At 43.5% G+C, this 16093-nt stretch overlaps 1 protein-coding gene across 1 annotated transcript in view; it reads right to left on the bottom strand.

Annotated features, from left to right (window-relative positions):
* PLEKHN1 (pleckstrin homology domain containing N1) overlaps positions 1-11130 on the bottom strand; it is a 37525-nt gene extending 26395 nt beyond the window's left edge. The window contains exons 1-2 of the mRNA XM_075840969.1: positions 10993-11130; positions 6252-6351 (exon numbers count right to left, since the gene is read on the bottom strand). Of these exons, the coding sequence (XP_075697084.1) occupies positions 6252-6351; positions 10993-11075 (183 nt within the window). The 5' untranslated portion in view covers positions 11076-11130. The remainder of the gene's footprint in view (positions 1-6251; positions 6352-10992) is intronic.
* Positions 11131-16093: the final 4963 nt, after the last annotated feature.

Here is a 16093-nt window from a genome sequence, read left to right as displayed (position 1 = left end):
GGGCAAAAGGTCCATTGTCCAAAATTAGCCACAGATGTAGTAGTCTGCATTTAGACTGTTGTGCCCCTCAGCCAGATAACACGATTGACATCTGTTAGGCTACACGCACACATTGTGTAATTGGATACAGAAAATCCACATAAAACCGCAGGTAATTCGGCATTAAAATAATTTTATAATTTATTATTTTTTTGTATGCATTTTTAGATTCGTATTTTACATTTTGATGCAAAAACGCGTGCAGATTATCTGCTGTGGATTTTAGGTTTTTTTATACAACTTGTCAGATACAGTTCGGAGACAAAAAGCAAGATCAATACACACTGCAGGTTAATTTACACGCAGAAAAATTCTGTAAAGTGTAGATGGGATTACTTGAAATCTCAGGAACTTTGCTGGTACTGTATTTACACTGCGGATTTGCCGCCGAAATATCTACATCGTGTGCACGTGGGCTTAAGCTTCAAGTCATGTCACATTTGAGTCATCCATCTGACATATAGACCATATACTAAAAAGTAAAGAAATGTAGATTGTAATGCACCCATCGCAAGTAGGGGTACATTACAGCAATGTATGCCAAGAATGTCCTGGCATACTGGTTCCTACACAGGAGCTGGTGAGACAGGTGGTACTCCAGCATGCGAGCGCGCACAGCTCTTCAGATGATGTGCATTGCTTTACATTTATCTATTGTTTTATATGCTCGTATTTTTCACCATCTTTGGCTAGCTTTGTTAAAAACATAAAATGCAAAAAGTATAATCAATTCCTATGTAAACATACCAGCACCCTGACAGTCTGGCATGAAGACAGCGCCAGGTCAGCAGATTTACAAGCAAAGTGCCTGTAGGATTGTGATATACTGCAATGAAACCACAGTGCAGACAGGGTGACTCATACAATGAAACCAGCCAGGTGCTGGAAAACAATTACTGTACTTTACTTGTCCCTTATGCTCTCTTCCTAGATATGGGGACCGGAACCTGAATGCACTTAAACAGTGTTCACATGTATTTTAAAGTGCCAAAATCTGCATTAAAAAATTGCTTGGATTAACCTTCCCATTGACTTCAATGGGAATATGTGTCGTTAGTGTATACGGTGCAGTTTCTACACACGTGCAAAATGAAATTACGTATTAAAAAAAAAAATCTCCCAACTCATGGAGCGTTTTACACGTCGTGTATTCCATTGAACTCAACGGGAGGCAAAAGCATTTGGAAAAAAAAACCACTACTCTTAATACCCTTTAAAGAGGCTCTGTCACCAGATTATCAAATCACTATCTCCTATTGCATGTGATCGGCGCTGCAATGTAGATAACAGTAACGTTTGTTTTTTGTTTTTTTAAAACGATAATTTTTGGCCAAGTTATGAGCAAATTTATATTTATGCAAATGAGCCTTTCTAATGGACAACTGGGCGTGTTGTGTTTTTAGCAACTGGGCGTGTTTACTTCTTTCACTGCACAATCACACTGTGCTGTGGATCATGCTGGGCTGGAACAATGAGAAGTGGATGACACTGATTGGTCAGCGTCATACACTCCTCTGTACAACGCCCACTTGGTCAATAGTAAAAACACGCCCAGTTGTCCATTGAGAAACTCATTAGCATAAATCTAAACTAGCTCATAACGTGCTCAAAAATGATCGTTTTTCAAAATAAAAACCACTGCTGTCACCTACATTACAGCGCCAATCAGATTATGTAGGAGATAGGACACCTATAATTCCGTGACAGAGCCTCTTTAAATACACATCAAAATAAGAGTATTTATTGAAAAAGACCTTAAAAAGCGTGTGCGGATTTTGGATAATTTTTAGAGGCGGATTTTTTGCAGTCTCCAAATTATGCCATGTGAACATAGCTTTAGAGGAATAAGAGTATAAAGCAGGAATGATGGATCTTCAATAGTGCAAGTTGCCAGCATGCTCCTCAGGTTATCTAAATGCCAAGCAAATAAGAAAAATGGCACATCCATGGGTACATAACCAAATGCCTACAGCAATAGACCCCATGATTAGATTATGCCAGATTTATATATTCACAAAAAGACAATAAGCCTTGAGTACAAATGGTGCCACTTCAGACAGGGGAAAGGCTGATTGTATCAGTCCCTTAGGTCTGATTTAGACGGAGTGCAAACTCTGTTGTGAAAGACGGCAGTTTCAGGATCTGTGAAAACGGACATGTTTTTCACGGGCCCTTCACAAGGTCCGTTAAAACAACGGTGAACAGCCCCATTGAAATAATTGCAGCCGTGCGACGGCCCGTTAAAAAACTGGTGTACAGGCTCAGACTTTCTATTGAGCCCGTACACCACTTGCTCGGCTTTCCAAGGAAAGACGATCAGAAACAAAGCGGCAGTGCTCACCTGAGCACTTCTGCCGCTTCGTTTTATCGATCTGTGGGAGTCTCAGTGCTTAGACCCTCACCGATCAATACTTCTAAAACGTCACAACTTTTTTGAAAGTTTAGTTACCCTTTAAAGTACGTACGTATTAATGCTAGGCGTCACTTATATTAGCTACTGACTACTTTATGTTTAGTGTTCCTTTAACTTTACAGCCACCACTTACACGATAATTAAAGAGGCTCTGTCACCAGATTTTGCAACCCCTATCTGCTATTGCAGCAGATCAGCGCTGCAATGTAGATCACAGTAACGTTTTTATTTTTAAAAAACGAGCATTTTTGGCCAAGTTATGACCATTTTTGTAGTTATTCAAATGAGGCTTGCAAAAGTCCAAGTGGGCGTGTATTATGTGCGTACATCGGGGCGTTTTTAATACTTTCACTAGCTGGGCGCTCTGATGAGAAGTAACATCCACTTCTCTTCAGAACGCCCAGCTTCTGACAGTGCAGATCTGTGACGTCACTCACAGGTCCTGCATCGTGACGGCCACATCGGCACCAGAGGCTACAGTTGATTCTGCAGCAGCATCAGCGTTTGCAGGTAAGTCGATCTGAAAGTATTAAAAACCCCCCGATGTACGCACATAATACACGCCCACTTGGACTTTTACTTTTAAACACACCCACTTGGACTTTTGCAAGCCTCATTTGAATAACTACAAAAATGGTCATAACTTGGCCAAAAATGCTCGTTTTTTAAAATAAAAACGTTACTCTTATCTCCATTGCAGCGCCGATCTGCTGCAATAGCAGATAGGGGTTGCAAAATCTGGTGACAGAGCCTCTTTAAGCACCACCCATTCGTGTCCTTTTCGGACCTGGAACATTTTACAAAATATGTATATATCCATTAAGATTATGGATGCTCTTCACTCCCCATGTTGCAATATTTACTTCTCCATATATTTGCAGAACCTGAGAGTTAATGAAGCGTGGCTATTTGCGTGCATTGACCAGATTTAAAAAAATTAACAATTGTGACGAATTCAACGGCTAGACTTAATTTCTCAGTGATTTCAGGAAGGTGTGATGAATCCAAACTTCATGGTGGTTTCCCCACAATGTCAGCTCGTAGCAGTCTGGGCAAGCAGTGGCTCTCCACCTGCTCAAACTACAACCAATATGACTTATGCTTGTTTGCCTTCACATTAATTACATATGCTCGTTGCACATGAATGAATTAAATAATTATCCATGACGACACCACCCAAGGCATCAACGCTACCAATGTAGGCATCAACTGCGGGCTGTAGAGTAAGGAGACCAAAACCGAGAAAATTTTCTGTTACCATTACGAGTAACATTAAAGGCAGTTGCCGATCCCTTCTCTGCTTACACCTCTTTGAAAAATACTGTAGAATAAGGGCGGATTCACACAAACGTGAATTGCGTCCGTGCAGGCCGCGTGGTTTTCACACGGCTCGCACAGACCAATACAAGTCTATGGGGCAGTACAGACAGTCCGTGCTTTTCGCGCAGCGTTTGTCCGCTGCGTAAAAAGCGCGACATGTTCAATATCTCGGCGTATTTCGCACATCACGCACCCATTGAAGTCAATGGGTGCGTGAAAATCACGCAGGTCGCACGGAAGCACTTCCGTGCGAACTGCCTGTTTCGCGCAACAGCTGTCAAAAGGATGAATGTAAACAGAAAAGCACCACGTGCTTTTCTGTTTACAAACATCCAAATGGCGTGTCATAATGATGGCGGCTGCGCGAAAAGCATGCAGCCGCGCATCATATGATGCTGCCTCACGGAGCAGGTAAGTGGCTTTTGCGCATGCAAAACGCCGCGTGTTTTGCGTGCGCAAAAACACCACGTTCGTCTGAATCAGCCCCAAGAGCAAGCGAGAACCTCCATGAGCCAACTTGACTTTTTGTAGTTCCTAGAAATTAGAACTACGCCAAAAAAAAGCAACCCCAAAGGTTATGGTCCAGCAGCAAATTTCTCGGCATATAAACTACCTTGAATTTGTCCAGTCATGTGTATAAACAAATTTCCAAACTTTTTCTGCTCAGGCGGTAGACCTCATGAGGTTAGATCACTTCCACCACCATTATGCCAAATCTCAAAATCCAATTTAAAGAGGCTCTGTCACCAGATTCTCAAATCCCTATCTCCTATTGCATGTGATCGGCGCTGCAATGTAGATAACAGTAACATGTTTTTTGTTTTTTTTTTAAAAACGTTCATTTTTGGCCAAGTTATGAGCAATTTTATATATATGCAAATGAGCTTTGAAATGGACAACTGGGCGTGTTTTTTTTCGTATGTCCAACTGGGCGTGTATTGTGTTTTTAACTGGGCGTGTTTACTTGTGTTACTAACTGGGCGTTGTGAATAGAAGTGTATGATGCTGACGAATCAGTGACCAATCAGCATCATGCACTCCTCTCCATTCATTTACACAGCAGCATCACGTTCTTACTAGAACGATGTGCAGCCACATACACAAGTGTCCTGATAATGAATACACATGACCTCCAGCCTGGACGTCATGTGTATTCAGAATCCTGACACTTGTGAATCTTTTCTGTGAGCTTCCAGCAAGCCACGCGTAATCTCGTGAGATTACGAGGTAAACGAGATTTCGTTTCCCTTGCTGGAAATCTCACAGAAAAGATTCAGAAGTGTCAGGATTCTGAATACACATGACGTCCAGGCTGGAGGTCATGTGTATTCATTATCAGGACACTTGTGTATGTGGCTGCACATCGTTCTAGTAAGAACGTGATGCTGCTGTGTAAATGAATGGAGAGGAGTGCATGATGCTGATTGGTCACTGATTCGTCAGCATCATACACTTCTATTCACAACGCCCAGTTAGTAAAACAAGTAAACACGCCCAGTTAAAAACACAATACACGCCCAGTTGGACATACGAAAAAAAACATGCCCAGTTGTCCATTTCAAAGCTCATTTGCATATATATATAAAATTGCTCATAACTTGGCCAAAAATGAACGTTTTTGAAAAAAAAAAAAAACGTTCCTGTTATCTACATTGCAGCGCCGATCACATGCAATAGGAGATAGGGATTTTAGAATCTGGTGACAGAGCCTCTTTAAGTTCAATAACAACAAGGGAAAATTCCCAAAAATAAAGTTGCCTGACAATTGCAAGAACTCCGACGTCGTGCAACAATCTCAAGAATTCCGACCATGTTAGAATTCTTGAGCTCATTGGAAGACGTCCACAACTTTTTCCCTAGTGGGGAAAACTTAAGCCTGTGTGCAAGTTGCAGCAATTTTACTGCGACTTGCGGGCCTAGACCAGAAAATAGAGCAGCTGGTGACACTTTAAATGTCCTGAGGTTGTCCTGGGTTTCCGTCAGCAAGCTAGATATCGTTCTTTAGGGTGGTTTATGCTCCTCGAACAGGAAGTCCATTATAGATGCTTGTAAAACACCATATTTCTGCTCAAAGAAAGCGGAAACCGCAGGAAATCTGAAATGTACCTAATTGCTCTGTTTTTCTTTTTTCAGATCGCTCCTTTTGCATTTTGGCTTCTAAAACTTTACTGTATTAGGGAATTGATGTTTAGCCAATTCTTAACGCATATGTATGTATGTATGTTCCAATCCCCTATGAAGTGATATGTTCTGATTAATACAACGCCTTTCGTATGGGAATACTAAAGAGTGAGGAATATAATGTCAGCCTATCCCAAATTCCAAGTATGCAGAGATCTGTACACAGCAGAAGTGCTTGATAAGACCAAGACCCAGGAACAGACTTAACCCTTGCTTGTCCGACAGATCGATAAGCTTTCCAAAATAGTAAAAGGAATTTTTTAGGTTTACGGAGACCGTGCTTGTCACAAGTTCTTACCTTCCCCGGAATATAATGCAGAATGTTGTCTGAATGCGTCACTCTTCCAACGCCACTTTCATTCCCAAACAAATATGTCCACTTAGTTCTGCTGTCCTGCCTGTGAAGAGAGGTCGGATGAGACAGCTGCATGGAATCCTTTCACCGCTAGGCATACATCAATGTTATTATGAAATGTCAGGCTGACACCAGTGACTACAAAAACATTAACACTTTATGACCTATAATAAATGGTTATGAGCCCATGTGTCAAGAACAGCTTCACAATGTTATGACAAGTCATACGTTTCCTTGCGGCTGCTCTGAAGCGCTTGCCGGCCTTTGTTTTGTGCTTTTCTATCGTTTTTGGAAAGAATGTCACACACGGATTTCTTGTTTGTGGCCCGATGATACAATCACGGGGAACTATAAAGCACTCGTGGCAACCACAAGTTCTTGTTATCACGCTTACCATCCGGGATCCAGACGTTCGCCAAATACTAGAATTTTTAAACTGTAAAGCCGTAAAGGCCGATTTAGACCATTTTCTGTCAACTGGTTATGAAAGAGCATGACCAAAACTAACTAAAGGCAGATATCTGGGTAATGCCATTCTGCCATGTTGGATTGCTGCAGTCATTCTCGGGTGCAGTCATTTGTGACACTATTGGTGCACCACGAGACATGCTCAAATAATAGGTGGGCTGGAGCTGCACTTTCCTCACCTCATGAATAGAAACCCAGCAGAGGTCGATCTGCCAATTGTGATCAATCATAGTTTTAACTTATGGCATGGTCTTCTAGAGCATTAACCTTCACAGGACTAGTGTGAATGACAAGACGTTCAGAAAACGGCCATCTAAAACCTCTAGTGTACCTCCAGCTTTATTGATCATCGATGAGGCCAGCTCAGATGACGTGATCATGTAAGTGGCGTATTCACACAGATATATTCACATTCCTCTAGCCAAAACGGGGAATGAATTCTTTTCATTGCTCTCCTCTGAATAGATCTGTATATTTCTCTTCCCAAAAACAGGAGCAGACCTAACAGGCTAAAAATTTGGCAACCAAATGGTTCCATATGGAGTCCCTATAGCTGCATAGTACAGCATCATAGGGGCTTCTTTTGCCGCAGTACATGCGGCTCTGCACTTATCAGTCCAGATTTTTTATTACCGAGACCATCATTTATTCATGGAAATTGTAGGACAGATTGTCTCAAACACTTGTAGCAATAATGGCTGCTAAGAAAATTTTAAGCACATACATTAAATGGTGAGACTGATCCCATAACGGGCAAAAAAAGATTAAAGTGGTTTTTCCAGCCAATAAAAATTGGCCATCAATTGCTGAGGAGTCGTGGTCCGACTTTTGGGACCCCCGCAGATCCGCTGTTTTGAAGGGTACGAGTGCTGCTTCCCCTTCATTTCTTCTTGTGCACCGAGTAGTCGACACACATTCAGCGGCGATTCACAGGTATTGCACCCGTTTCGCTCATTGAAGTGAATGAGTGAAAAGGCTGCAATATCGGTGAATTGCTGCTAAATGCATGTCGACGACTCACAGTGAGCAAGAAGAAATGAAGGGGAAGCAGTGCTCATACCCTTCAAATCAGCGGATCTGCAGGGGTCCCGAAAGTCAGACCCTGACCCATCAGCTATTGATGACCTATTCTGGAGGATAAGCCATCAATTTTTAATGGCTGGAAAACCGCTTTAAATCTAATTAAAGGTTGACAATCCTGCATACTGAATCTAACACCTGAATTCCTTTATTGCAGTTTTACTGCATTATTTCATAATTTACGCAAAACCCGGGGAAAGGTGTAGACTGATAACAGTATTTTAGTGGCCGCCATAAACATTGCAGCAATCAATACAAGGTTACTGGAATTTTTCACATCAAGCATGTATCACAGGTAAACATGACACAGGCAGTTTAGTAATAGGCAGCATATAGACAGATCAGAGTGAGTCAATTCAGATAAGATTGTGCACCGCACCCCTGCCAGGATCTGACAATTACAAATGGGAGGTTCATTTAATATTGTACAGAGAAGTCTCGTACCCAGACAGCGCTCGGGCAGACATACGGATATCTTTACAGCTTTCTGCCTGCCAAGGAGCGCAATCGCTAGATCAACAGAATTTCATATCCTAGTTTAATGTCACTACTACCACGTGGGAAACCTCAGATGATCTGCAAAAAGTAAATGCTATCAAGTAATGAATGGGCACAGGATTAAAGGGGTTGTCCAGTCAAAAGAAATTGATAGCCTATCCTCATGATAGGCCATCAATATCTGATCGTGGGGGTCTAGCCGTTTTGAAGAAGCCGTGGTGCTTGTACGAGCGCTGCTTCCCCTTCATTTGTTATCTGCTCGCACTGTGAATTGCCGACACACTTGTATCTGCGGTTCACAGTCTTACGGCTTTCTGCCATGCAACTGAATTGGAGAAGGCTGTAATAGTGTGAAAATTCACGCGGCAAAAGCGCACGTAATACGCATCGTGCGCATCTGACTTACAGCAGGGCCCAATCAGAAAAAAAGGGGTTAAACACTTTATCTAGTGCAGGGACCCTTTCATTAAAAAGGCACGGCTATGGGTTTCCAACTTTGACACCCATTAAAGAGATATTCTGTGAGGTCAGCATATAAAATATAAAAAAAATAAATCCCGAGCAGAAACTAGAAAAATAGGCCTGGTTTCCCCTAGCAACCAATCACAGTGCAGCTTATATTTTTAAATAGCAGTCTAGGAAATGAGAGCTGACCTGTGATTGGTTGCCATGGGCAACAAGGCCAATTTTTCAGAATCAACTTTCTCAAGATGCTCCTACAGTTGATTTTACATGTCCATAACATATCATCATAAAGATGAATAGTCCTATTTTTGCAGTGCTATCTACTCAACTATATCAAGGATTGTTAGGAAAAATATATTTTTTTCTCTGCTCAAATTCTTCACACCACACGAGAACATGCGATTCAATTTCACTGTCTTAACGTAATACAATTAGGACAAGTAATTTTGTCTACAGTAACATACTGAGGGTGGGGGATGGGAAGACCCCCAGGGCTTAATTGTCCCTGTTTTCTAACTGCTTGAAACTTAATTATAAAAAACTGTTGGTGTGGTAAATGCATTATTTTTTGCAGGAAGGAGGGGGTTAAAGTTCAGTAACCCTTTAAACTACATCAAATTGACCTCTCTTTGTAAAACTAGTAGTAATTAATTACATTTATAAGATAATTATACTCCCAAACTGACACAGCACCATCCCGACACACAAAGGCTCATGGAAATAGAGTCGGTAAAGGGAAATGTCAAAATTCTGACTTTAAAAATGGCGCACTTGGGGTCCATATAGAAAAAGCAGTTTTGACAACTTTTAAGACATGGAGTGATGAACCTAAAATTCTTTGCAATATTTTAATGTAAGCAAAAGTTTCATAAATTCAGGAGTGCAAATGCTATAAAAGTTGTCTTGTGCGAGACCTATTCCTTACACATGAGATGCTTGTGTGAACGACAAATAATATGCCCAGAAAACTTTTTTTCATGCCCCCCCCCCCCCCCATGCACTTTATTGTCTTCCCACAAATATAGTTGGAAAGTGAAGCAAGTACACTACAACATCTTGTTTAGTATTAAGCGGCAGCTGTTCTGTCAAGTATAAATGATGGCATCAAATTCTTTAAGGGGAATCGCAACCCCCCCCCCCCCTATATATTAAACACACGATCAGCTACATGATATGTCTGTTGAGGGGTGAGCGGCTACAGGACATCTCCGATGCTGCACATTACTAAGGGGAACCAAAAAGAATTGGCCCAAAGAAAAATAAATCCCCCCCCCCCCCTCTCCCAAGGAATAGACATCCAGTGGGGTCTGCCAATAACTTTACAAATAAGACACTTGCCAGATCCCTCTGAAAGTAAGAGTCTATTAAAAAAAAAAAAAAAAAAAAAAAAAGGGGGAGCGTGTATGGGCATCTTAAAAGTTTCTTTACAATCCACAAACTGAACTATCTGGTCTGTTCTCCCCCCTGCTCCTCCAAAACATACAATAGATATGCAAATAGAGCAAATACAAAGCAACGAACTTCCAAAAATCACTTCTAACTGACTACACAAACTTTCCCACAAGCTCCACAACTTCCACCCTATTCTCTCACCATGGACACTCCGCACAGATCACGGACAGACGTTCATTAATCTTCCATAAAGGCCATTTATATAGTGATCTTTCATTCCCAGACTGCTGAAGATTGGCATTCATGCAAAGAAATTGCTAAAAGCGGAGTGGACTTCCACCACAATGTTGCTGCCATGTGATCAGATACTGAAGCTCCCATGTTACATTTTGTATCAAGTGTAAGCACAACATTCCTGAACAGTTCTGAACAATTCAAAATAAAATTGAATGTAGCATGTGATCAGACAGAGGTATAGCAATATAAAAAACGTTTGTGATTACACATAGGTGTGAAGTTATTACGTAGCATGTGATCAGACAGTGGTATGAAGTTATTATGTAGCATGTGATCAGACAGTGGTATGAAGTTATTATGTAGCATGTGATCAGACAGTGGTATGAAGATTGTATGTGATCATATAGGTATGAAGTTATTCTGTAGCATGTGATCAGACAGAGGTATGAAGATTGTATGTGATCATATAGGTATGAAATTATTCTGTAGCACACATAGTATGAGAAGTGCTGGGATCACATGTAGCTTGCATGCAGTGACTTACTCTTTGCCTTGAATGGAGTTCTTCCTGGAGAAGGAGTATCGAAACTGCCGGTGAGGCTGCGGTACACAGCTCAGATTCCCCATCCTGATCACTAAAGTTACTGATCCACACTGAGCACAGAGCAGAGCACTGCGCTCCTACTCATCCTCACTTCCGCTCACACGGGTGTAAATGTGGGTGTCACCCTGTGAGCAATCACTCCGCAGCCTGCCCGGGCAACACACCCGCCTCACTGACCATATACACAGCCTAGACTGGGGCTGACACGGGTGTGTGAATGGGGAGGAGGCTCAGCCTTGTGATAAATATCCTCAATTACCCCATATCCCTTCTGTAAGGGAATACCTGCTGGGAGAGGCAAATAAGAAGCCGCCCGTACTTGGGGGTGGATTTTTCCGGACATTAGATCAAACCTGATCACACATGGTGCAATTGTAATGAAGTTTACTGAACAATGATTGCACTGGAAATGTATCATTGTACATACAACCTGCGTGTCTCCTGCTGTAGCAGAATACGACTCACAGTATGTCCAGAGACTAGGAGTTGTAGTTTTGCTACAGTTGGAGAGCCGCAGGTTGGAGATATTATATGATTGTTAAAAACTAAAACAATTTCCCACCGTTTGATGAGAATTTGTTCCGATGATCAACTATAGAACTTTATTTATAGACTAGAAGTTGCTTAAACTTTTTCCTCAGTTGTCATAGCCTATGGTCAGCTATCGGAAAATGTTTTAATTATATGCCACTTCACCTAGCTTTCCCAGACTCCTGAAAAGCCGACCTGTCTAATTATGCAACCCTAAATTACTGCTTCAATAGGATACTTTGCCATTCAGGAGTCTGCAAAAGTTAAGTGATAACCCCCATCAGAGTAGCAATGGCAGCGCTGCAGTTTCCAGTAATTCTGTTATTTCCTGGGCTCTGTTCACACTGGCGTCATGGCTTCTGTTACTATTGGAGCCCTGACAGTAATAATGGATATATTGTGTAACAGATTCTAATAATGGCACCATTAGGTTTGTCATTTTTTACATGAACGAATAGTGCAGCTGACTATGGTATCCTGACTCTCGAGCACCAACAGAAGCCTGTTGGAACTGACCCTTAGGCCTCATTCACACGGGCGTTTCCGTTTTGCGTCCGGAAAAAACGGACACTTTTTTCTGCGTTGCAGTTAGTGTGGCATCAGTGTTTTTCCGTGTGGCATCAGTTGTTGATGTCAGTGTTGGTGCACATTTTTCTTTTTATTTCTTTGCATTTCAAGGAACTGGCGCGTGAATCACAGACAGCACACGATGTGCGTCCGTGTGTTCTCCGTGATTTTCACACACCCATTGACTTCAATAAGGGCGTGGTCCGCAAAAAACGGACAAGAATAGGACATGCAGTGAGTTTCACGCAACGGAAACACGCTGCGTGAAAAACACCATGTCTGAAGAGCCCCATTGAATTGCATAGGTCCATGTGACGGCAGTTGTTTTAACGGCCGTCACACGGACGCATTCAATGTTCGTGTGAATAAGGCCTAAGGCTATGTTTGCACATTGCCATTTGTTGCAGATTTTTGAGCCAAATCCAGAATTGTTTTCAAAAGAAATTGGAAATATAAATGAAGAACTTAGGCGGGATTCACACGAATGGGTCGTTCCCGAGCCCGAGTGCCGGTCGGTAAAATCGGCCATTCTGCCCGGCCGGTTTGCATAAAGTTTTGCATCCGTGCCGGGCCGGGCAGATCCGGACAGTGACATCAGCGGCAACTCCTGAAGGGGAATCCCCATGTGTTCGGGGATTCCGCTTCAGGAGTTTCCCCTGATGTCACTGCCCAGATATGGACAGAGACATCAAGCGCTCTGTCCAGGAGCGGAATCCCCGAAAACACGGGGATTCCGCTCCTTCAAGGAGCTAAAGTGCGGCTAGCACATAGCAGAGCGGGGAGATACCTCCCCGCTCTGGTATAATGGCGTCGCTACAGTAGTAGCAGCCGCAGCAGCTAGCGGCGCCATCGAAGGTGTCGCCGGGCCAGGGTGATTTTAACAAGCAGGGGAAGGGAGCCAGCGCAGTGCTCCCTCCACCTGCTGTACACCCCGGCCCTGCCACACAGTGTGCAGCGATGCCATTCGTCAGAATGGCATCAACTCCTCCTCCTCACATGCACTCTGCGCTGTGAGGAGGAGGAGATAGAGCGCAAGCGCCGGGAAACCCGGCCATCACTCGGAACACATTCCGGTGATGGCCGTGTAATACCCGGCCCCATAGACTTCTATGGGAGCCGGGCGGCCGGGTGCCCGGGCAAAGATAGAGCATGTCCTATTTTTTGACGGCCGGATTTCCCGGCCGTCAAAAAATCGGTCGTGTGAATAGCCCCATTAGGGGTCTATTATTCCTAATGAAGCCGGGTGCTGGCCGATTTATGAACGGCCGGCACCCGGCCGGGAAACCCTGCTGTGTGAATGAGGCCTTATACTTCTCCTTCCTCCTGGATTCAGCTATAAAATCTGCAACAATTCGTGATGTGTGACCATAGCCTAAGACCTCCTTTACACATTGTAGATTTCGTTGCAGAAATTTCTGCGACTAAAAATTATTCTTCTCAATGGTTTCTGCAGCAGGCACAAAATCTGCAGTGAGTGCTGGGGGCCTAAAGATGATCGGGCAAAAGAGCGTTCATATGTACTCTTGCTCTTGATCATTGCCCTGTGTAAACAGGGTAGCGATCAGCCAATTAACGAGCCAACGCTCAATCATGTGCTGATCGTATAATTTACGCAGCATGTAAACCGGGAGATGTACTGCCAACATGATGAAAAAGTATGGGGATCATTGTAACAATCCCTCGTCCCCATATATAACCAATCATTACTCCTTGTGAAAGGAGCAGACGAGTGTCAATCTCTTTGATCGGTGCTCGTTTTCACGGCCCATATTTGCCGGTGTAAAAGGACCTTAAAAGGGCTATCCGGGAACCAAAAATTGCTTTGCATTCCTATTTTTATGTAAAAGAAGTCACTTACTAATATACTTTAAAGAGGCTCTGTCACCAGATTTTGCAGCCCCTATCTGCTATTGCAGCAGATCGGCGCTGCAATGTAGATTACAGTAACGTTTTTATTTTTAAAAAACGAGCATTTTTGGCCATGTTATGACCATTTTCGTATTTATGCAAATGAGGCTTGCAAAAGTCCAAGTGGGCGTGTTGAAAAGTAAAAGTACAACTGGGCGTGTATTATGTGCGTACATCGGGGCGTGTTTACTACTTTTACTAGCTGGGCGCTCTGATGAGAAGTATCATCCACTTCTCTTCACAACGCCCAGCTTCTGGCAGTGCAGACACAGCCGTGTTCTCGAGAGATCACGCTGTGTCGTCACTCACAGGTCCTGCATCGTGTCGGCACCAGAGGCTACAGTTGATTCTGCAGCAGCATCAGCGTTTGCAGGTAAGTAGCTACATCGACTTACCTGCAAACGCCGATGCTGCTGCAGAATCATCTGTAGCCTCTGGTGCCGATGTGTCCTCGCTCGTCTGACACGATGCAGGACCTGGGGAAGTGACCTCACAGCGTGATCTCTCGAGAACACGGCTGTGTCTGCACTGCCAGAAGCTGGGCGTTGTGAAGAGAAGTGGATGATACTTCACATCAGAACGCCCAGCTAGTAAAAGTAGTAAACACGCCCCGATGTACGCACATAATACACGCCCAGTTGTACTTTTACTTTTCAACACGCCCAGTTGTACTTTTGCAAGCCTCATTTGCATAAATACAAAAATGGTAATAACTTGGCCAAAAATGCTCGTTTTTTAAAAATAAAAATGTTACTGTAATCTACATTGCAGCGCCGATCTGCTGCAATAGCAGATAGGGGTTGCAAAATCTGGTGACAGAGCCTCTTTAATAAAAAATTCGGTACTAAATGGTGCCGTTCAAACCCGGTGAACTGTTCCTGGAAGTCCTGGAGCTTTTCTAATATTGATGATGCGCCGACACGGCCCCACGTGACTGAGGACTTGCTTCATGTACTGTTCGTGTCGACTTGTTATCAATGGCATGACCGAAAGGGGCTGTCACATTGCCTATTGCTGGAGTCCCCGAGCAGAGCATCAGCTAGCTCTTTGCTCCGGACTCCAGCACTGCTCCCGACATTTGGCCAGTGACTTCAGGGGTTTCCTACAGCTGGAGTTCTGGAGCAGAGCTTCCGCTGATGCTCTGCTCGGGGATTCCAGCAATAGGCAGTGTGACAGTCCCTTGCGGTCATGCCATTGATAACACGCCGACACGAACAGCATAGGAAGCAAGCCCTCAGTCACGTGGGGCCGCGTCGGTGCGTCTTTAATATTAGACAAGCTCCAGGACTAACCGGGAACAGTTCACCGGGTTTGAACGGCACCATATAGTACCAAATTTGTAATTAAAGTACATTATTAAGTGACTTCTTTTTACATAAAATGATGAATGCAAAGCAACTTTTGGTCCCCGAATAACCCCTTTAAGGCCTCATGCACACGAACATATTTTTTTCCTCCCGTAAATACTGGCGTAAATACGGGTCCTGTGTCACACGTATTCGACCCGTATTCCACCAGTATTTACGGACCCGTGCCTGTAAATACGGTCCGGTGTCACCAGTATTCCACCCGTACTTACGGATCAGTTTTCTCTGCACTAATCGACAGCCCCGTCTCTCTATCAGTGCTGGATAGAGAGAAGGGGCAGCCCTTTCGGGCATGGTTTCCGTAGCGATTCAAAGTAAAGTAAATTCATACATACCGTTGTCTTGGTGACGCGTCCCTCTTGACATCCAGTCCGGCCTCCCTACATGACGCGGCAGTTCATGTGACCGCTGCAGCCTGTGATTGGCCTGTGATTTATTACGGCCTGAAATAGGACATGTTCCATATTTTTCAACAGCATGGGCACCTTCCCGTAAGCATACGGGAAGGTACCCGTGGCCAATAGAAGTCTATGGGCCCGTAATTACGGCTCGTAATTACGGGCGTTTTTTTATGTTTGTGTGCATGAGGCCTAAGGCTTGATGAACAGATCCATAAAGGGATATTCCATAAGATACCATCGTGAGGATCGGACTGCCGGTACACCGTT

The sequence above is a fragment of the Rhinoderma darwinii genome, chromosome 10 (assembly GCF_050947455.1).
Source record: "Rhinoderma darwinii isolate aRhiDar2 chromosome 10, aRhiDar2.hap1, whole genome shotgun sequence".
Taxonomy (NCBI): domain Eukaryota; kingdom Metazoa; phylum Chordata; class Amphibia; order Anura; family Rhinodermatidae; genus Rhinoderma; species Rhinoderma darwinii.
The sequence above is the reverse complement of the archived record's forward strand: the minus strand, read 5'-3'. Positions and strand labels throughout refer to the sequence as shown.